Consider the following 20,839-nt stretch of genomic DNA (forward strand, 5'->3'; position numbering starts at 1 on the left):
CAAACAGATAGCATTAGGCAGCGCAACATATATCATTTTTTCCCCCAATCAAACACTCCTTCTCTCCTGTGTAAACAAAATGCAGATGCTCCTCTCGCACAAACACCTTCTGATTTTCATTGCTTTAATTTTAACTGCCTGTGGGCCTCATCCATTTTTCAGCTCCCATCAGAAAGGGGTGGTAATTGCACGTCATTAATTAAATAGCATTACTGAGTCAATCGGTGGGTTCTAGATACATACTTAACATGTCTAGACGATTATTTTGAGGAAAGAAACGCACTGTTGCATCGAAATAACGACGCAGTCATACATCACACATGGCAAACGGCATTAACGACGAGGTTGTTTACCAGTACTACCATCTGTCTCTCTGGGTTACCGGTTTACATGACACTGCGTAATCTCGCGATAAATGTCCGGAGGAGAACTGCACCCACGAGAACGTCGTTTCGCGCGCTGAGACTAAGCTCCACTCACATTTTAGATTGACAGGTCTGCTACCCAATAAAGTTGATCTATTTAGAGAAAATTAACCAATAGTGAAGCTGGTTTACTGAGCAGGCGGGATGTGAAAGTCTTGAAGAATAACTCATTGATCAATCTCCAACAAGGCATAGAGTTGGCCGTGCAAACCCTGGGAAGAAGTTATTTGGGGAAAACGTGCGCTTTACTCTTCAAACGACAATTTATTGTTTTCACTTGAACGAACAAAGAGGTAAAGCAGTTTTTTCATACGTTCTAATAACTTTTGAAATTTGCCTCATTTGTATTGATATTTTCACTCACTAGCTAGCTTACTATGGTTAGCTAACTTGGCAAAGTCCTGCCTCGTTTCTGTGTGGTTTGACGTCCACCAAGTTCTTTAGCAAATCAGAAGTAAAAATCAAAATTAATTGAGATTTTAAGTCAACAGGATACTTTCTGTGCTGTCGAAGGTACCATGGTGTTCTATTGGTAACATACCAGTTGAAAGCTCCATAACTGATACTTGTAACGTGGTTTGCTGTGGTGAGCATTGATGGGTGGGTGATGAACTTGACTACGGCGAGCTGTTATCTTATGTTTTTCTGTAGTATAGCTGCACAATGTGCAGCACATGGTGACATTTCATCTGATCAGCCTTGCAACTCCACTGCTTCCTGTGAAGCAAAACAAGTCCGCTAATCTTAAACACACTGCTTATTTATTTTTTCCCCCCCGTATTGGCTTGCGATGAATGAGCTCACGTTTTCGTCTGCATTTTGAATAAAACGAACGATCTCGGCGAAATAACGCATCTTTTGGGGGGAGGAGGTAGTTTGTTTTCGATGTTATTGCTCATGTTTTGTTCACTGATGTTGGTTGATTTCGAGCCAGCAGAGCGAACAGGATCTCATCCGAGAGCGCAAAAGTAAAAGCCGAGCAGCCGTCCATCTCGCTGCTTACCACTTCATAAGATCAAAGCCCCGTCTGTGCGGGCAAAGGATCGTTTTTCTATACTGATAATCGATTTCAAACTACATACAAGGTAGTAATGCGGTGTGTTTTATTGTCAGAGAGCGAAGGCACATTGTTTGCTAGCGCTCCCTCCCGTCCGGATGTGCTTGCTTTTAAAAGAACTGGGAGTGGCCTGAAGCTCAGTTTCCCGCACTGTATTTAAATCAGCTTGTTCCCTCCCTTTCTGTTACTCTGAAGTGACAGCCTAGTCCTGACAGCAGTACAATATACGGACCACGGACTGGCTTAATCTTTTTTTTTTCTGCTACAGAGAATAATTTAATTAGTTCTTTGAGCAAAGTTAATTTGGTTCAGACCTTCAGTGGTGAAAATGGGAGTTTAGTGTATACTTGCAAAATGTCCACACAGGGCTTTTATGGTTTGAAGGTGTAAAAAAAAAAAAAAGAAAAGAAGAAGAAAAGAGTATTTCTAAATTTGAACAGCTCACTGTGGACATGGCCTTACTCGTCACAGTTGCAGGTTTCAGAAGCAGTAAATCATTATTGTCCATTGAAAAGAATGCACGGAAGTTTGCGTTTGACGTGGTTCACAAGAAACAAACGCAGCACACGGTTAAGTCCATGTAAGTGCAACCATACATAAAAAGCAAAACAAGAGCATGTTGAATTACAATGAATAATCCCAGAGTTTGTCATTTTAAACGTCCAGAATGATGGTTGACTACCTGGTGTCACTTCACTTTGCCAGAACGGCAACAAGAGGATAAACATCCATACATCTCTATTCAGATATTGTATGAAAATACATATTGTGAATTTTGGTTCATATCTTAAGACAAACAATACTTATGAATATACCTCAATTAATATTTGAATGTTAAGAGCAAACTGGAAAAAAAATCCAGACTGCTGTGCAGATTACAGCACAAAATACCAAACGTAAACATTTCATTTGGTGCGCAGAGCAAACTGTCAAGTTGTATTCTGATTTATTTTATGCACAACCCCAATTATGAAAGAAATTGACACCTTTTGAAAAAGTAATTTAAAAACAGAATGCAATCGTTTGAGAACAAACTGTGTTGACCAACAACGGTTTTACTGTTTGAGTCCATGAAGCAATTTCTTTTTATACAATCGTGTTTCACAAAGTGACCTCACCCGATCCCTCATTGTGAAAGTCTTTCGAAGATGCCTCTTTCACACGATATTTCATCATGGTGCTGTCACCTCTCACCTGTTACCCTGTTCATCTGTGGCATGTTTGAAATGGGTGTTTTTTGAGCAGACTTTTGTTGCCCTCGTCACAGCTTGTTTGAAATGTGTTGCCAGCATCAAATGGAATACTCAAATTCAGAATATATTAACAGAAATAAATACACAAAAACATTAAATACATTTGAACTGTTTTAAATTAAGTAACCAGAGAGGATTATAACGTTGTGCTTTATGTTGCAGCATCCAAAAGAAGGTTGTATTTGTTAAATGTTATATTTGAAAGATTTTTGCTGTTGATGGTTTGAACAAATAAATACAAATGGACAGCAGACAAATCTTGTTGCTGCTCAGACCACTGATAGAGAACACAGAACTGGCTAGCGTCTGATAATGAATACATGCTGAAGGTGAAGATGTATACTTCAACCTCAAAACTTCTAACTGTATTTGTCAATATATTGTTATAAACTGATATTCTTCTCTACATTTAACCCATCTGTGATTGAACACACACATGCAACATGCAGTAAAACACACAGGAGCAGTGGGTTGCCATATCAGGTGCCCGGGGAGCAGTTGACCGTCCGGTTGCCAATCAAATGATAGTTAAATAAGACTGATTACTTGCACTTGAATAATTATAAGGATTATCCTGGCTGCACTGGGTAATGGTTTGGCTGTTTAACACAGGGCAGCTGCAATGTGGATTCAAGTGCGCACAATGGATGGGAAGGAAACCCACCGGGTGGATTCCTTGTCCAAACTCACCAAGGTGGATGAGTTGCGTGTCAAAATTATGGAGCTCTTTAAGGTGGAGCCAGAGAGGCAGAGGCTGTTCTACCGCGGCAAGCAGGTGAGGCAGCGCATTTACAGCTTTGTCCAGCGATATTTCTTTGCTATTGCTACGCTATTCGTGGTGGTAACTGTTGAGTTGTTTTTATCCTGTTTCAGGTCACATTAAATCTTCACTATGGGAGCAATATGGGTGTTCGGGCTCATTCACGATTGTTGCTGTAATAATTATGATCAAAACACAATTCATAAAATGCAAGACATGCAGTAACTTAACAGAATTGGAATACAAATTTAAATTTCTGTTAGGAAAAATAAAAAGTACACTTTTCCAGCAAGAAACATGAGTAACCACTGAAATTAAACTAAAGAGGTGTGGCTTTTATGCTTTTACCCATCTCACATGTTTTTATTTCATATCAGATGGAGGACGGCCATACCATATTCGACTACAACGTGGGCCTAAATGACATAGTGCAGCTGCTTGTTAGGCAGAAACCGTCTCCCACGGATGTTGTCAAATGCAAGGACAAAGAGGCTGAGCTCTCTGACTCTGATTCTGGTTGTGGCTCAACCCAGAGTGAGTCTGACAAGAGCTCAACTCACGGTGAGGTCGAGGGTCAGAGTGCCGGCACCTCTGCCCAGACAAACACCCCAGAGCTCATTGATCCCGGGTTTGGATTTTACAAGGTGAGTTTTATAGCTGGTACTTTGGATATGATTAGGTGTTAATGTTTACTGGTTCCAAGTGAGTTTTGCTTCGTGTGAGTTAAGGGAAAATCAAAAATCCCTTTTAGGGCTGGGTGGAAAAAGGCTATAGTATATGATCTGCATTAAGCCCACGTTGTGAAGAGGTCATGTTTCGGAAGATCTTGCTAACTTTTTTTTGTGTGTTTGAAGATCAATGAGCTGGTGGATGCACGGGACTTGAACATGGGGGCATGGTTTGAGGCCCAGATTGTGAATGTTACGAAGACAACAAAGACACCGAAAGAGGAGGCTGCTGAGGCACAGCCAGCAGAAGAGGAAATATTGTACCATGTTAAATATGAAGAGTAAGAATCCTTTTTCTATTAACTCAAGCAATCGTTCAGATTAGATGAGTCCCCTCACAAAGCTGTCAGGATATTTTTGTTAAAATCAGAACTATGTTGAGCCCAACTAACATGACTTAAACCAATAACCGTCTAGCTCTAGTGTAGAAGAATTCTAGTTGCAGAAGGAGAAACTCACTGGTTTCAGCAGAGAAGATGTTAAAACACGACTGAACATGATTGATAAAATGGGTCGTAAAATACATTATAAATGGTGAGATAATGTTGATTTGGTTTGTGAATCTTTAAGGTGTGGTGAGCATAGTAAGAAGGCAGGCACACCACTCATTGAGACCACCAAACCCTGCCAGCAGTTATGTAACATAACATGCATTTTCACTGGCTGAATTGAAATAAGCTGCATTTGTATCGTGAGCTTGCAAGTACGTTAGTGTAGGAGGAATATTATTGTGAATGATGTAGTTGTCTAAACCAGCTGCACTTTGATGCATTCAGCTACACTCCCAGGTGGCACTGTAGAAGTGTAGGAAGCACCTGTGTTAGTCTGTGGCTTGCTTCAGAACTGCAAACACAAATGGTTATCGCATTTACCATCACAGCTACCCAGAGAATGGGGTGATTCAATTGCTGGACAAGGATGTACGTCCTCGAGCCCGTACAGTGTACCAATGGCACCAGCTGGAACCAGGAATGGTGGTCATGGTCAATTACAACCCAGACGACCCCAAGGAGCGTGGCTACTGGTACGACGCTGAAATCCAGAAGAAGAGGGAGACACGTACGCTGCGAGAGATCTATGCCAAGATTATCCTTGGGTAAGGTCTTTGTTGCATGTTATGGTTTACTTATACCATTTGCAGTAGCGCACAGAGTAGGATGAGCTGCCGCAAGTCGAATATCTGCTCAACATTTGTGGTCATATTTTTATCTGTATCAGACTTTGTTGGGTTTGTGGATGTCGGAATAGCAGGTGGGCAGATTCTAATTTCCTGCCATACTCATAACACAAGTTGTTGTGATATGAGTATTAACCACTGAGTGTTATTTGGATCTCATTTACACAGAACGTCTCTTGTCTCCTTAGTTAATAGTATATTGGCATAGCAGAAAACAGCATTTATGTCAGTTTTCTGGCAGCTGTCTGTTATCCATGTTAAGCTTCATGTGTTTTTGCAGTGATGCTGGTGACTCTCTTAACGACTGCCGGATCATGTTCCTGACTGAAATCTACAAAATCGAGGAGCATGGTTCTCTGACTGACACCCCAGCTGGATCGGAGAGTCCACTAAAAAGTAGGTTTGATGGTTGAGATGTTTAAATTGTTAAACTGTGTGCTAGTGACAGTAAGAGAAATGTTGACGTGAATCTTCAGGATCCCCCTGTTGTCTTTTGTGAATTGTTGCATATGAAGCCAGCCCTACCCCAACCCACTGAAAATGATTTTGTATGTATTCTCCAGGATCAAATGGACCTGAATGCAAGCACTGTAAGGATAATCCCAACAAAAACTGTCAGTGGTGTAACTGCCATATCTGTGGCATCAAGCAGGATCCTGACAAACAGTTGCTGTGTGATGAATGTGACATGGCCTATCACACTTACTGCCTGAACCCCCCGCTCACCTCCATCCCAGAAGACGAGGACTGGTCAGTAGGATTAGATGTAGAATTTTTTTTTTAAGTTTCATGAAATACATTCAGATATAAATGACATTTGTCTGATCATTTTTTTATATGTAATTTTCTTTAATTATCTGTCATGTTGATGTAAGTGTGATCTTGTAGTTGTAGTGGTGGTTATGATTTGTAGTTATAATGGAATTTTTCAAAATGCACTTACTATTGAGTGCAATTTTTTGTGCCACTGTGGTCCAGTAAAGACAAAGTGTCAGAGCTGTTTACCTGAATCAAAACACTGAGCATTAATCCGTGTGTTACTTGAAATCAGCGGACCAAACACCCAGATTTCAGGGCATCTTTTGGACCATCACTTGTATTATTGAAATGTTGCACTTGTCTTGACCTTTTGACATGTCGTACTTTCAGGTATTGCCCAGGTTGCCGTAATGACACCAGTGAAGTTGTGTTGGCTGGGGAGAAACTGAAGGAGAGCAAGAAGAAAGCTAAGATGGCCTCTGCCAGCTCCTCCAGCCAGAGGGACTGGGGAAAGGTGAGTCCTGACATGCAGCTGTCAAACAGTGAATCTCGTACGGAAGTGCAAATGTTTAATTTTTTTAAGTCTTATTTAGATAATTGATTTAAAAAAAAAAAAAACTCTTTCTGTTCTTAGTGTTGCTAAAATGACAAATATATCAAGGAGGTTTTTATGGTTATGTTTCTGAATTGCTTACACCTATAGTACATTATGAGAGATGAGCTTATATGCTCTGCGTCTTTGCAGACCACTATATATGATACATACTTATATACGTGATGTTAAACACCAACATTTGCCAATACAAATTCAAATTATGTACTCCACCCCCTCTAGGGCATGGCCTGTGTTGGTCGAACCAAGCAATGCACCATTGTCCCTTCCAACCACTATGGCCCAATCCCTGGCATCCCAGTCGGATCCCTGTGGAAGTTCAGAGTGCAGGTCAGTCCATGCAACTGGATAACTAAATTCCTGCTGTCGAAGAAACTGTTGCAACATAAACAGTGCATAAACAATACAAAGGTTTTGTGGTCATTTGTTCCAGTGGCCTGAAATAATGTCTGAATAATTTGGCTTCTCTAGGTCAGTGAATCTGGTGTCCACAGGCCGCATGTAGCTGGGATTCATGGCAGGAGCAATGACGGTGCCTACTCTCTGGTCCTGGCAGGAGGTTATGAGGATGATGTGGTATGCTGTTTCTTAATTTCTTCTTTTAAAAGTATCATATAAATATAAATATAAATATAACCAGGTTTAGTTTAGAATGTGCTACCAATGCTTCCCTGTTTATTTATACCTTACATTATAGGACGATGGTAATGAGTTCACTTACACTGGCTCTGGAGGTCGAGATCTTTCTGGAAACAAGAGGACTGCTGAGCAATCCTGTGATCAGACGCTTACCCACATGAACCGGTATGATGTCAAAGGACATAACATGTTACACCTGCCTTTTAATGGATTTATAAATTGTCAGATTTTGCTGCATTTTATTTATATGACATGTATAACTTATCTGATTCTCAAAAAGGGCACTGGCTCTGAACTGCAACGTCCCTGTCAATGACAAAAACGGGGCAGAGTCGAAGAACTGGAAGGAGGGCAAACCGGTCAGAGTTGTACGCAGTTGCAAGGGTCGCAAGCACAGTAAATACTGCCCTGAGGAAGGAAACAGATATGATGGAATATATAAGGTAAGAGGGAACACTAAGCAGATTTCTGTATGTGTATCTGTATGTTACATTGATGAACAGAATGATTTGTGTTAAAAGATCTTTTAAAATAAATAGAATGAATTGACAGCCTCATCAGAACTGCCAACTACTAACCCTACTCATAATAACTCAGGTTTGCTTTAATGGTCTGAGCTCTTAACCTTGAATTGTAGTTTTACTTTGTGTCACTGGCTTCCTTCAGGTGGTGAAGTACTGGCCAGACAAGGGCAAGTCTGGCTTTCTGGTCTGGCGTTATCTGTTGAAGCGTGATGATGATGAACCGGCACCATGGACCAGAGATGGCAAGGAACGCATCAAGAAGCTTGGCCTCACCATGCAGGTAGACATAATTCAGACTACATTATACCAAGAAGGTCTTTTTTTTGGTATACAAAGAGTCCCAGTACTTTGTTTTCATCAGAGTTGGGATGTGATCAGCTCCCAGTGACATTTGCCACGCAGAATGCATAGTTCAAAACCGACAGTACTTTTAATACAGTTCTGATTGTACATAAGCTGACACCAGGAAAGTCCTTACTCCACCATTCTTTTTTTATTTCTGAAGCATGAAATGTGCAAAAAAATTGAGTTTTACGGTGTGGTTTTTCAGAATTTTTATCATATTTTTTTGGGTGAAGAAAAGATAGTAGCCTTATTTTACCTGCACGTCCTGAACTCAGCGTAGTTAAGTTGAAGGATAAAGCAGACAAATATCTGTTAATAAAGATGTCTAACAAATGTATAAACTTAGTCATGTTAATCTTAAGTTTTTAATTGTTAAATGCTAAACATTAGCAGTACTTTGAACTGATTGCTAACAATAATGTAACTTCAATGAAACTGACTTGATCTTGTTACAGTATCCTGCTGGCTATCAGAAAGAAAAGGAAAACAAAAATGAAGTGGAAGAGGAGGAGGCAACACCCAGCAAGTCAAAGAGGAAGAGAAAATCTCAGAGCAGCGGTAAGTTCTGTTGATGAAGAAAGAAGACTGTTGCATGTCACTCCAAACCATGCATGCTGAAGCATAACCATCCAACTTAATTCTCCACAACCTCATTGTGAATTGAAAATGTTTCTCTCTTGCAGAGCCCTCCAAGACCCCACCAGCCAAAACTCCTAAGAAAATAAAAGTAGAAGAGTACAAGCTTACTAAGGAGCAGAAAGCCCTCATCAAGAAGGATGAGGCGAACAAGAAAGTGTGGGATGAAGCCATGGAGTCACTGTCACTTGGACCGGTGAGGATGGCTGTTCCTAAGCTTATGTTTGGGGGGGCGGGATTGTGGCTCAGTTTGTCCTGCATGCATATGGCAACAAAGAAGCAATGAATTGAGCTTAGCATTTCTGAATCAATTCAAAACTTTTATTCTGAGACGGTTACACAATGAATAGTGTAGAGGTGAATAGAAGCCGCAGCCAGCAGATTCACTCCAAGGAAATACTTCATGCATCACATTTCAAGTGAGAAAGCCAAATATGTCTGGCAAGTTATACTCTGGAAATGAATTTGCCAGTGCCACTGATAAGCCTGAGCTTACAGTAGATGTTTTACTTACCTAAGTTTGGTTTGTGTGACATGAGTGCTGGATTTTTCTGCTGCTGGAACCCACACTCTGAACAGTACAGTTCTCTGGACTCCTTAGTGATAGAACCGTTTAAAATGTCTTCGTGTGTTTGTTTTGTTTCTGCAGAAATTCTTGAACAAAGTTCAAGAGGTTTTCCTCTGCATTTGCTGCCAAGAGGTGGTCTATCAGCCCATCACCACAGAGTGCCAACACAATGTGTGCAGGGTAAGAAACTATCATCAAAATCTCAAATTTTGGGATCTGAGTGACTTTTATGGAAGGTGTAATGTTTTACAATTTGGCCAGTACAAAAGAGATAAACAAAAGTCTGTGATGCGCTACTGTTGCAATACATGTAACTTAAATAGATGAAAACATTGGAAAGTCTTGGTTTTTGAATATGATTTTGATGATTTTGAATATGATTGTGTTGAGTCTTTGATACATCATAGTAGCCGTACTAGCTTATGAGCTATCGACATGCCTTATACCTGCCTCGCAAAGTATCACTGAAATTGCTAAATGGGATTCTGCGGAATACAGGAAAAAAAACTGAAGGAGGTTATGACAAAATGAATCCAATCACAAACTGACATTTCTTTGACTTCTTTGTACCCTAGGAATGCCTTCAGCGGTCCTTCAAAGCAGAGGTGTACACCTGCCCGGCCTGCAGGCACGACCTGGGCAAAAACTACTCCATGACTGTCAACAAATCCCTGCAAGACATTCTAAATCGGTTTTTCCCAGGGTACAGCAATGGGCGATGATCATTGGTTCTGCCTACTAAGCCCTGGAGGAACTGCGATGTAAACTGTAAGGGGAATTTTCAGTAGAGGCAATAAAGAATCAGTTTCTCTTAATATATTTTTTATGATTTATGAAACTACAATTTTTGTGGACTCAATGCTACCATTTTTCACTTTGGATCTGCCATGACATGTAGTTAATGATAAATTGAAAATTCCTTTGTAATTGTACCGTTATACCTTCAAGCGTCATTTTACTCCCAGCGTTTCGTTTAGTTCCATTAACTAATGCTAATGTTATCCATAATGTAAATTGTTTGTTTTAACTAAATCCCTCCATGTTTAGCACTCTTCAAGAAAACATTAAGTCAAGAGTGGTTTAGCTGTTTGCCCAACTTGTTCAGAGATTCTTTTGTACATGGCTGTTGGTAGAATCTGGGTCTTGGTTCGTCTGCTGTTCCGCAGCTCAGCTGTGGTTGGTTGTCATTTTGGTGCAATTTTTAAAAAAAATCTGATCATGCAGTTGGTGGTCTACATTCACATCAGACCTGCAAGATTCTGTTATGTCTTTTATAGATACATACTTGTCATTACTGTACTTTATTTTTAATCTCCTGCTTGTTCTGTTTTTTTTCTCAGTATTTACAAACACAGTGCAGCCTGATTTTAAAAAAGCAATTGAAACTAGACAAAAATAGACAAACTATTATGATGATGTTGTCATTACAGACCTCCGAATGTGACACTTGCATGGCATGTTCAGATGATTGAAATTGCACTAACCTGAATTTTTTTGGAGAAGAGGCTTTCTGAAACCTACAATGCTCCATAAAATAGACCTAATATACAAGCAAAATTAAACCATTAATTTTTTTTTCCCCTGCTTTTCAGCAGCCTAAGTGTCTTATTGAGGAGTGGTGTTATCAAACGCGATTGGCTTTTCTAACTTGTATATTGGTCCCTTTTTGTAGTTTCACACAGGAATTTTATATTTGTATATGAAGTTTGTGAAAGTTGGTTGGACAGTTTACCATGAATTTCATAAAACCTTTAAAGCTAAACACGATGGATTCTTAAGGCCGTTATATTCCATGGTATAAATTTGGATATCCCCTGTTTTAAAGTCCAAAGAAACAAGTGCTTAACCAAGAGTGTAATGTAGAACTCCCATCTATCTAGTTCTTTAGACATTGTCCCTGATCCTCAAAACTAATTGAGTCTAGAAACATTTGTAATCTTTTTGCTAAAAATTAAAATTTGTACCTTCTCATTTTTTATAATCCTATTACTGCCATGTGGCAGGGGGTGGGGGTGGGTGTTCAGTCATATTTTTATGTCTCCTTTGGTCACTTTTAAGACCTGACCATGTTGTTTTTTTGTTTTTGTTTTGTTTTGGTTTTTTTTTTTAAAAAAATGTTGGCATTGAAACGTTAAGGGAATTCCACACACGGCTCCTGAAATTTTATAGTGAATCAGCTAAATTATCTGACTTTGTTATACATTACTTTTGCCGTTGCCTTTTTTTCATTTTATTAATATTTGGTATCGAATTTCAACAGCAGTGTGTGACAATGTCCATCCATGTGCCAGCATTTTTGAGTTTTGAGAGACAAAGAATTACATAGACTGGGAAATGTATATTTTCAGAAATTGTATAATTATTAGTTCATTTTAGTTTTGATATGTAGTTTTAGAATTGCCTGCACACATTTGGTGCAAAGATTTGTCAATGCGTTTTCAGTGTTATTCAATAATAATAAAAAAAACAACAACAAACAAATGATTTATTTTGTGATATTTGTGTTTTTGGATGGGCTGGGTTGACGAAAACTAACATGATGAATATTGATATTCTGTTCCTGTCTTTTAGCTGTGCCCTTGAAATTAAAAAATGAACTGGTGGGGTCTTACTTGTTCAAGCAGTAATTAAAGACTTTTGCAATGATTTTTAGCTATAAAACTGACTTCAAGTTTGAGCCTTATTTCAAATGGTAGGTGCTCGGGAAAACAGCAGCTTCAAAGCACTTGGTTAAGAAATAATGCAATGGAACATGATGGTGAAGGTTTGGGATAAACAGTTAAGCTCGTAGTAGAATCAATAGTATACTGGTAAAACGTGTTTACCGTACAGGGTATTTTATTTTTCTCATGGTCAACGAGGCATAGCAGCTTTCACCGATCCCGGCAGTGTCTACGTGAGAGGCGTGCGCACCGGATAAGTACAAGCACCGGGGACGTGTAATTGAAAGCGCCTCTTTCCATTGGTTTATTAACGTGTCTATAATGGAATAAACCAACGACATGCTGGGTTTGTAAATAAGCGTTTTATCATCCGGGTGATTCAGCCAATGGAGATGCCTAGTTTCTGGAGTGGGCGTGACTGACAATAGCCTCAGCTAGCTAGTAGTAGAGGAAAATCGATCCAGGGAATTTTTTACTAAACGATATCAAATCGATTGAACAAAACAGGGAGAGGGGAATACCTTGCTGCAGGAGGTAAGATATCCCTACACGGGATTCATTTGATTCATTTACAAAGACTGTACTCTGGTGTAATGGTGATGTGTGTTTTTGTCGTCGAGGTGTTTTGTTTTTTTCTAAATGCAGATATGGAAGTAACTAGCTAGAAGCTAGCCAGTGTTAGCTAAAAATACGTAAAGGGTGATGTGTTTCACCGACATCTTTTGAGTGTCTGCACACATTTGGTAGATTCCACTGGTGGTTAATATGGATTCCACATTGTACCCATTTTGAGCATTTTCTGCTACAGTTTTTGTTCGCTGTCCTCATAGATAAAATGCTAACTATTAATGTCAGTTTTGCAGAGGCATCGTCGCCCTTAGAGGCAGCAGGAGCAGCAGTAGCAACAGCTCCTTTTAAATCGAGCAGCGTCGTTTTACTCTCATCATGCAAGAGAAATAAATCGGAAATAAACGATAGTTTATGAGTTACAACAATTGAGTACTCCAGAGGGCAGCGTGCTGAACTGTGTTTCAGGCCCACATTGAGTTACAGGGGGTTGTGTAGGCCCCTTTTTGTTGTGGTTAGACAGCTGGGGGTCATGTGGCCTTTCACTCCATGCATTGGTCATTGCCGGTTAGGAAGATTGCTTTTACTCGTGAGATAGGTTTTGGATGAGCCTTAGGTTAATTGTTGACGTAAAACTATTTGTAAACTGTTTGGTCGGTTTATGCACAGCCAATAATTTATGAAGACTTTGCTTTCTGTGTCACTCAGCAGTAAACCATATTCTGATTGAGTGTTATTTATGTGAAAATGCCATATACAAAAAATTAAATAATTAATCGAAAATATAGCTACTTAACTCCTCTCTTTCCCTCCAGCTGCCTCATACTAATGTCTGTTTAAGCACACAGCACGTTTTCTGCACTAAAGGACATTTGTGTTTAATGCAAATAACTTGTTCAGCTGCCTCCATTTGCCTTTCCTTGTAGTAGGAAATCTAAAACACCCCATTTACAGCAATCTTTGCTTTAACATTGTGTGAAAATGGAATGAAATGTTGCTCAGCAAAACTTTGTATTTGATTTTACGAAGAATCTAGAAAACAGAGAATGCAGCAGTTTTTTCCTGACTGAAAGGACACATGATGTGTGAGGTGTCAGGGGAAAAATGAAGCCAGATAAAAGTCCTAGAGTATCTGCGCTGTATCCTGCTGAAAGATAATGTTTCAGAAATTGTACTGCATTTGAGATCATATAAAATTCTTCTGTGATGTTAAACAAAAAATCTTTAAGAAACTATTAAAATGGCACATCTGAGTTGAGTTTTTGAAAATACCATGGAATCTTTGTTAGAACTCAGGGACATTATTTTTTCTGTCAAAATGGTCTGACATTTTAGATTGTGATTGTTCTTGAAGGCTTCCACAAAGTGCTTTGCAGGCAAAAGACAAATCATAGACATTGTGTCCTCTTAATTCAGTTTCCAAAGTTCACTTAACTCCATTGACTAGCAGTAATAATTTCCAGCAGACATTTTGATAAAAGTATGAATATGTTGAACTTTATAAAGGTAACTACCAGCCAACCCTGGCTAGCAGCATGACTAATAAAGAGCTTGAGCCAAAGAAAAAGAACTAGCTTTATTGCATTATTATGCTTTAATGGTGGAAATGGAGGAATAGGTTATTTCAATTCTGGCTACAGTCTACAGGGCATTTCAAAATTGTGAAAAATTATTTTGATCTCAAATTGTCACTCCCAATTTTCACTGCTCTTAGTTTTGATGTCAAATATTTTAGTAATGCAGTGCTTGTCTGAATGAACTAGAACTAACACAGTCTATTTAACTTTACCACTGAAATAAATGAACTGTAAACTAACTGAACTAACTTAACTAAACTGCACCACATCCTTTCTTATAAAACATATGGAAATGGCTCATTACTCAGGACAAGTTATTGGGAATCATACTGCAGCTCAGTTTGGTAAAAGCCTCATGATCCTGACCCTTCAGGCCCAGTGAAACTGCTTGTCTTGGCAGTACTGATTTAGTTCAGTAGTTGTGCTTATTGTGTCCTTGTTGTAATCCTCTCCAAACGGGCCAGACACAGCAACACTTTGGGCAACAGCTTAGTTTTGTCTCATTCAGGTATGACTGTCTCTTCCATGCCTCTGGAGCAGTTGGAGAGTCAACTGCACACCTTTAGCTGCACAGCAAGTTTAACTTCATCACTTGTGAACCCGAAGTGTTCGCACCTTAAATTAATTGAGGATGTGGTGTATGCAGCCTAGCCAGCGCTACTGACATCTGCAGGTGTGAGTCCCTGCTTCAGTGAATCAGACACAATACGCTTGAGCTGAGACGCTTTGGCTGTCTCTCCCTGGTTTTTGTTGAGGTGTTTTGACAGAAGAGTTGTTGTGATCGGGTAAACCGTGGAAATGGATACTCCACACAATACGTTAGTGGCAGACTTGATAGTGAAGCACATGTATGAGCTCCTCCATGACATTCGAGCTATCATCAGTTTACTCAAGAGGAGGTGCATCTAAAGTCAATATTCTGTTTGACAAGACTGCAGTTATTGTACATTTTTGCTCAAGTAGTTGCTGGAACATCAGTAGAATTCCACCTCATTTCGCTTGTACGCTGCTAACTTGTGCTCAGGAGAGCTCTGAAGTTGTTGGTTTTGTTTCAGTTCTTGTTGCAATCATACTGTGATAGAAATGAGAAACCAGATGACAAGCAAATGCAACCTCATGATTTACATGTGGATGACCTGCTCCGTCACTCCTAGCGAGTCACAGTGACTCTAAAGGGTGAGAGTCTCGTTCTGTTCAGCAACAGGTGCTACGTGTTCACTTAGCAGCATGTTCCTAAAGCAATTTTTGCATTGAATCTCCATAGTTCAGTAGTGGTGGAAAGCACATTAGTCAGTCTCTGGAATTGACATTGCTGTCACATTGCATATGATTCAGTTGTAAGCATTCCCCATAGATCTGTGGTCACAGACAGTTTTTACTTGAGATGTACCAGTTAATTGCCCAAGGACCTGAATCATCTGCTTTTCAGTGTTCTCAGCCTGGACCGGAGACTGTGATTCCAAGCCAGTCCATTTTACGTACGTGCCACACGTTGTATGCACAGTGGCGCAGCCGATAACATCACAGCCACAAGGTCTTGAGGGAAGAAAACACAAAGCTTGCAATTTGTAGTGCATGTAAGGCCAAAGTAAACCGTGGGAGTTTACTGTGAAAATGTTAGGAACAACAGACCTAATCAGACAGTTAAAACACCTTCACCCAGCTGAAGATGCCCAGTTTGAAGAAGCTAGCAAAGGAAAAGCGGCTACAGCTAAAGCTAGCCAGAACACAGTGCCTGACACAAGCCAGCAGCCCCTCCTATTTTTCCTTGTTATGAGCAGTGAAAAGACCAAAGCAATTATGTGTAAAATTATGGAATTCATGGTCCTGGACGGTGAGCTGTTCTCTGTTGTTGAGAGTGGAGCTTTCAGGAATATGACAAAGTTCAGCTCTGGTGAATTTATAAGCATACTGTAAAATGATATAAGATAAAAATTTGTGCGTTGAAAAATGTTGGTTTTTGTTTGTATATGCTGTCAATTATAGTTCCTAGAAAGAAAATCGGAATCAGTAAAAATTGATATGGGCAGGTTACACTTAGAAAAAAAGCGTAGTCAGCCAAGACAATTGCAATTGGTGCACCTTTAGTTTTTAGAGTTTTCTTAATTGTGTTATTGTTGTAAAGTTTCTCTGGTTTTGCGGTACGGGCTGTTGTTTGCTAGGAACGTTGCCTGCCATTAAACTTTCATTTCAAAGTTCATCTGGTGACAAAGTTAACTATTGATTGTTGATTAGTGGACCAATCAGTGCCTTATGCTTAGTGCTTCACTCTCAAATGAACTGTGCGTACTTGTTGTTGACTTGCCATTGTACAGAAAACAACATGCTGCACATGTTTTATCAGCATCTGATGATTACATGACGCTACCAGGGGCTGGTAGTATTGCATACTAGTAGGATCCTGTTTGCACTGCGCGATCATCGTGAGGAAAAGCATTCACAACAATATTATTTAAAAAAAAATGAATGGTATCAGTCAAAGTCATCTGTAATTTTGTTTATTGTGTGTTTTGTCTCTTTCAGCAAATAAGTTACATTCAAATATGAGTTTACACAAGTGGAGAGAGAGAGAGTCTGTAGCCGTAATTGTACAAAAAAAAGACATTGCAGCAGCATGGTAGTGCAGTGATTAGCAAGAGGGTTCCAGGTTCAAATCCCAGTCTGAGCTCTTCTGTGTGGAGTTTGCATGTTCTTCCTGTGTCTGCCTGGGTTTTCTCTGGATACTCCGGCTTCCTCCCACAATCCCAAAAACATGCTAATTGGCTACTGTACATTGTCCCTAGGTATATGTGTGTGGTTGCCTGTCTTTGTGTATGTCAACCCTGCGATTGACTGGCGACCAGTACAGGGTGAACCCCGTCTCTCGCTCATAGTCAGCTAGGTTAGGCTCCAGCCACCCTGCGACCCTGACGGATAAACGGTCTAGAAAATGAATGAATGAATGTCCAAAAAGAACAATTACCTCATGAATAGTGGAAGGAAATGACAAAAGATCCACAATGTTTAACATGTGCACTGGATTATTTACCTGATATTTTCATATGTATGTTGTTAAAGTGATACCAGTTTTTACTTCTTTAATATCATGGTTATCGTCTAAATCAGAATATCACAGTACCCATTATGTAAATGGGTACAGCTGCTCCCAGTTTGATGAGCTGAAAGGTCCTGGCAGGTTGAAAGAAGCAGAAGATGGAATATCCTCTGACTGCCCATACTCTCCCCTTCAGGTTTACCTGCAGTCCTTAAAAGTCCCAATGGCTACCGACATGCCTATGGAAATGGTGCCGACTCCTCCCCATGCCCCAGCATCGCTCCCTGACACTGCCCCAGCCTCTCCTCCTGCTGCCAGCTCCAGTGCAGCCCAAGACCAGATTCCCACCCAGGAGCCAGCAATAGCTGAGACCCCTGAAACAGCGGCGACGTCAGAACAAAACGGTGGTCCAGATCTCGCTCCGGCTCAGCCTACAGACCCCGACTTGGATCCAGGTATCATTCCAGGTTCTGAACAGCCGCTGACCCCTCTGGTGCCTCCAGTGCCACCAGCCAGCGCCAAGAACCCCAGCTGCAAGATCATGACCTTCCGGCCCACCATGGAGGAGTTCAAAGACTTTGCAAAATACATTGTCTACATGGAAAGTCAAGGAGCTCACCGTGCTGGCCTGGCAAAAGTGAGGACTGTACACACTCTCATGTGTTGTTGTATTTTTAATGATAAAAGCAAGCATAATTTGACATTTTATGAACTAAAATCAGTAAATGTTTTTTAAAGATTATGTTGTGTTATGTTCAGGTGTCAAAAACTAATGTTCAGTCAATTTAATAGCATCTGATTATTCGAGTATAGGGCTGCAGCAGAAAAATTGAAAAATTGCTCAGGATAATTTCCCAGAGAACAACCTGACCTCTTCAAATTGATTCTGTGGTCTTCCTAAGACAAGAGAATCCTAACATTTAAGAAGCTGATACCAGCAAGTGTTTTTTCCTTGAAAAATTGAACAGTTAATCGATTATTGGACTATTTCAAAACTAAGGTCTACCTGAGTATTGAGTATGCGCTCAGTGAAATGAAATCGAATTTGAATGTTTAGTTTAGTTTAGTTTAGAGAGCTGTACCAACCCCAAATAACATACAGTGAGACATGTTGATAATATTCTTGTTGAGTGTAAAGCAAGTTCTTATGAAACTGTCAATTTGAAGTAGCAGTTTCCTGAATGTAAAAATCCGTCTCCTTCAACAGGTGATTCCACCAGAGGGTTGGAAGCCGCGAAGGTCCTATGATACCATTGAGGATATGGTGATTCCAGCACCCATTACGCAGGTGGTGACTGGACAGTCAGGTCTCTTCACTCAGTACAACATCCAGAAGAAATCTATGACTGTAGGCGAGTACCGCAAGCTGGCCAACAGCAAGAAGTGAGTTCCTGGTTCAAAAGTCTCGTTTATAAATGTTGTTGATGGGTTGATTACAGAAAAGTGAAAAAGTAAGAACTCTAGCCTCATATCCAAACAGTCCAGCAAATAGTTTAAATCTACGTTTGTAACATTGTCATTTGTGTCCAGAACTGGCGTGAAACTCTTCCAGCAATAACAAAATTGTTTGTTTCATTTTCTGCTTGAGTTATAACTGAGTTATGTCAACAATAAATAACTATTTTATTTACTGTTACTACTTTACAAAGTCACAACTTTTGCTGATGTCAGTAATTCTTTGTTTAAGGATGATAGTAGATTAGATAGTAGATTCTCATAGTGGATTTCCCCTTATTTGTGTAAATGAAATGACAAGATTTTTTTTTTCTGGTTTTGAATGTTAAAAAGTTTGGATTTACTCATTCATACTTAGAAACGAGTAAAACAAGACCAACCGAGGTTGGATACTTCCACAGGCAGCGAATGAAGCCTTGTTCCTGTAGGAATGTTTTGGAATGTCTTTTCTGCCCTCTAGTGGTCGTAAAACAACTAAATGAAGTAAAGTCAATAGCAACGTTATTATCTATATTTATTTAGGATTTTGTGAAGGGATGGGCATCTGAGTCGTGTACTACCTCTAATTATGTTTATGTATTGCATATATAGGTAGTTGATGTTATTTGGAAGAAAGCACCTGTGTGTGTCTTCTTTAGCCCAAGTCAATTTTCAGTCACAAGCACCTAGATTGTTAGCTCTTCTAGGTATACAAATAGCAAAGCGGTGAATGGCCCATAATGCTGGATGCTTGCCTGCATTTGGGGTTTAGTTAAAGGGCTATCTCCCCGCTCACTGCTTACAATATGAGTGATTCTGTGCCATTTTCAGATACTGCACACCCCGACACAAAGATTTTGATGACCTAGAGAGGAAGTACTGGAAGAACCTCACATTTGTGTCCCCCATCTATGGTGCTGATGTCAGTGGTTCCATCTATGATGAGGTGAGGTCTGTGTTTGTCATCATGAGTCAGGGCTGAGTGCCAACCAAATGTATTTTGATAGGTTTTGCTGATATAACAAGTACTCTCTGCACCTCTGGCATTGTTTTCAGTAACAGTTGGCCTTTTGATCTCCATATTTCAAAATTGCTGGCTTACAAATATTATTGAGTCACTAGGGAACTTCAATCATAATTCAAACTGTGATTAATTAGTCTACTGCAGGCATGTGTGTTTGAAATACACTGATTGTTGATTGTAATATATCAATATATGACAACTGCTTTGAATGTTGTGTTTTACGGCATGTTGCCACCATCAAAAAGATTTCTAAACCAAATGGTGTTGATTTAAAACTCTGCTTAGAGAATGAGATGCTATGATGACTAGATCAAAGATCAGTACAATATTATTTGACTACAGCACCATCTGGTGGTCATTGATAGACTTGGGGGGACCATTTAGTATCTAATTTCATAATTTTCATGATGCCTGTTGTCTCTGTTCAGGACATTCAAGAGTGGAACATTGGCCACCTGAACACACTGCTGGATATGGTGGAGCAGGAATGTGGCATTGTTATCGAGGGTGTCAACACTCCATACCTCTACTTTGGCATGTGGAAGACCACATTTGCCTGGCACACTGAGGACATGGACCTCTACAGCATCAACTACCTGCATTTCGGACAGTCAAAGTCCTGGTGAGTTGCTGTGTTTTTGTTTTGTTTTGTTTTTTCTGCAGGTAGTCATTTGTAGTTAGGGGTTGGTGATCTGGGCATAATATCACCATCTGTTTATTCCCAATCATGATCCAGGATCTAAATTGTGATATTTATTTTTCTTAATTGTAAACTAATACTCTATAAGCAATTGAGAAATTGCCTCATAGTATATGAATAGACTTGACATAACCCATGGCTTTCTCCTTGCTCACCATTAAAACACCATTGTGTTAAAGGTTAAAGGTCTTTTTTGGCACCTGTTTCTTATCTGCTATGCAATATGACTCATATTGCATTATTTAGAATACATCATTCAAGGCAGACCCATGTGAGGTGAGGTAATTTGTCCAATCAGCATCGCCACATCACTCCTGCGTGAATCTGCTAATCAGATCATGAGGTTATACTACGTT

The 20,839-nt window shown here is 39.8% G+C and overlaps 2 protein-coding genes across 3 annotated transcripts in view; both read left to right on the plus strand.

The window, feature by feature from the left end:
* Positions 1 to 561: 561 nt before the first annotated feature.
* On the plus strand, positions 562 to 11,965 carry uhrf1 (ubiquitin-like with PHD and ring finger domains 1). Its single transcript, XM_046390869.1, has 17 exons — positions 562 to 718; positions 3,348 to 3,510; positions 3,873 to 4,139; positions 4,350 to 4,504; positions 5,104 to 5,319; positions 5,681 to 5,796; positions 5,964 to 6,150; positions 6,550 to 6,673; positions 6,995 to 7,102; positions 7,244 to 7,348; positions 7,470 to 7,576; positions 7,692 to 7,854; positions 8,078 to 8,215; positions 8,736 to 8,838; positions 8,964 to 9,112; positions 9,566 to 9,664; positions 10,060 to 11,965. Exons 2-17 carry the CDS (start codon positions 3,358 to 3,360, stop codon positions 10,204 to 10,206), a joined length of 2,337 nt encoding a protein of 778 aa, XP_046246825.1. The 5' UTR covers positions 562 to 718; positions 3,348 to 3,357; the 3' UTR covers positions 10,207 to 11,965.
* A 556-nt stretch (positions 11,966 to 12,521) lies between these two features.
* Positions 12,522 to 20,839, plus strand: part of kdm4b (lysine (K)-specific demethylase 4B) — a 44,986-nt gene continuing 36,668 nt past the window's right edge. The window contains exons 1-5 of one of the 2 annotated variants that reach the window (XM_046390867.1): positions 12,522 to 12,681; positions 17,522 to 17,962; positions 18,533 to 18,708; positions 19,591 to 19,705; positions 20,212 to 20,405. In XM_046390867.1, coding sequence (XP_046246823.1) covers positions 17,549 to 17,962; positions 18,533 to 18,708; positions 19,591 to 19,705; positions 20,212 to 20,405 — 899 coding nt within the window. In that variant the 5' untranslated portion in view covers positions 12,522 to 12,681; positions 17,522 to 17,548. The remainder of the gene's footprint in view (positions 12,682 to 17,521; positions 17,963 to 18,532; positions 18,709 to 19,590; positions 19,706 to 20,211; positions 20,406 to 20,839) is intronic. The other variant, XM_046390868.1, reaches the window with a different exon arrangement.

Source organism: Scatophagus argus, chromosome 6, assembly GCF_020382885.2.
Source record: "Scatophagus argus isolate fScaArg1 chromosome 6, fScaArg1.pri, whole genome shotgun sequence".
NCBI classification, from domain to species: domain Eukaryota; kingdom Metazoa; phylum Chordata; class Actinopteri; family Scatophagidae; genus Scatophagus; species Scatophagus argus.

Coding starts and splice junctions, on each gene's coding strand:
- uhrf1 (XM_046390869.1), top strand. CDS start 3,358: ATGTGGATTCAAGTGCGCACAATGGATGGGAAGGAAACCCACCGGGTG. Junction 5,797..5,963: donor ATCGGAGAGTCCACTAAAAA/GTAGGTTTGATG, acceptor TGTATTCTCCAG/GATCAAATGGACCTGAATGC. Junction 6,674..6,994: donor GCCAGAGGGACTGGGGAAAG/GTGAGTCCTGAC, acceptor CACCCCCTCTAG/GGCATGGCCTGTGTTGGTCG.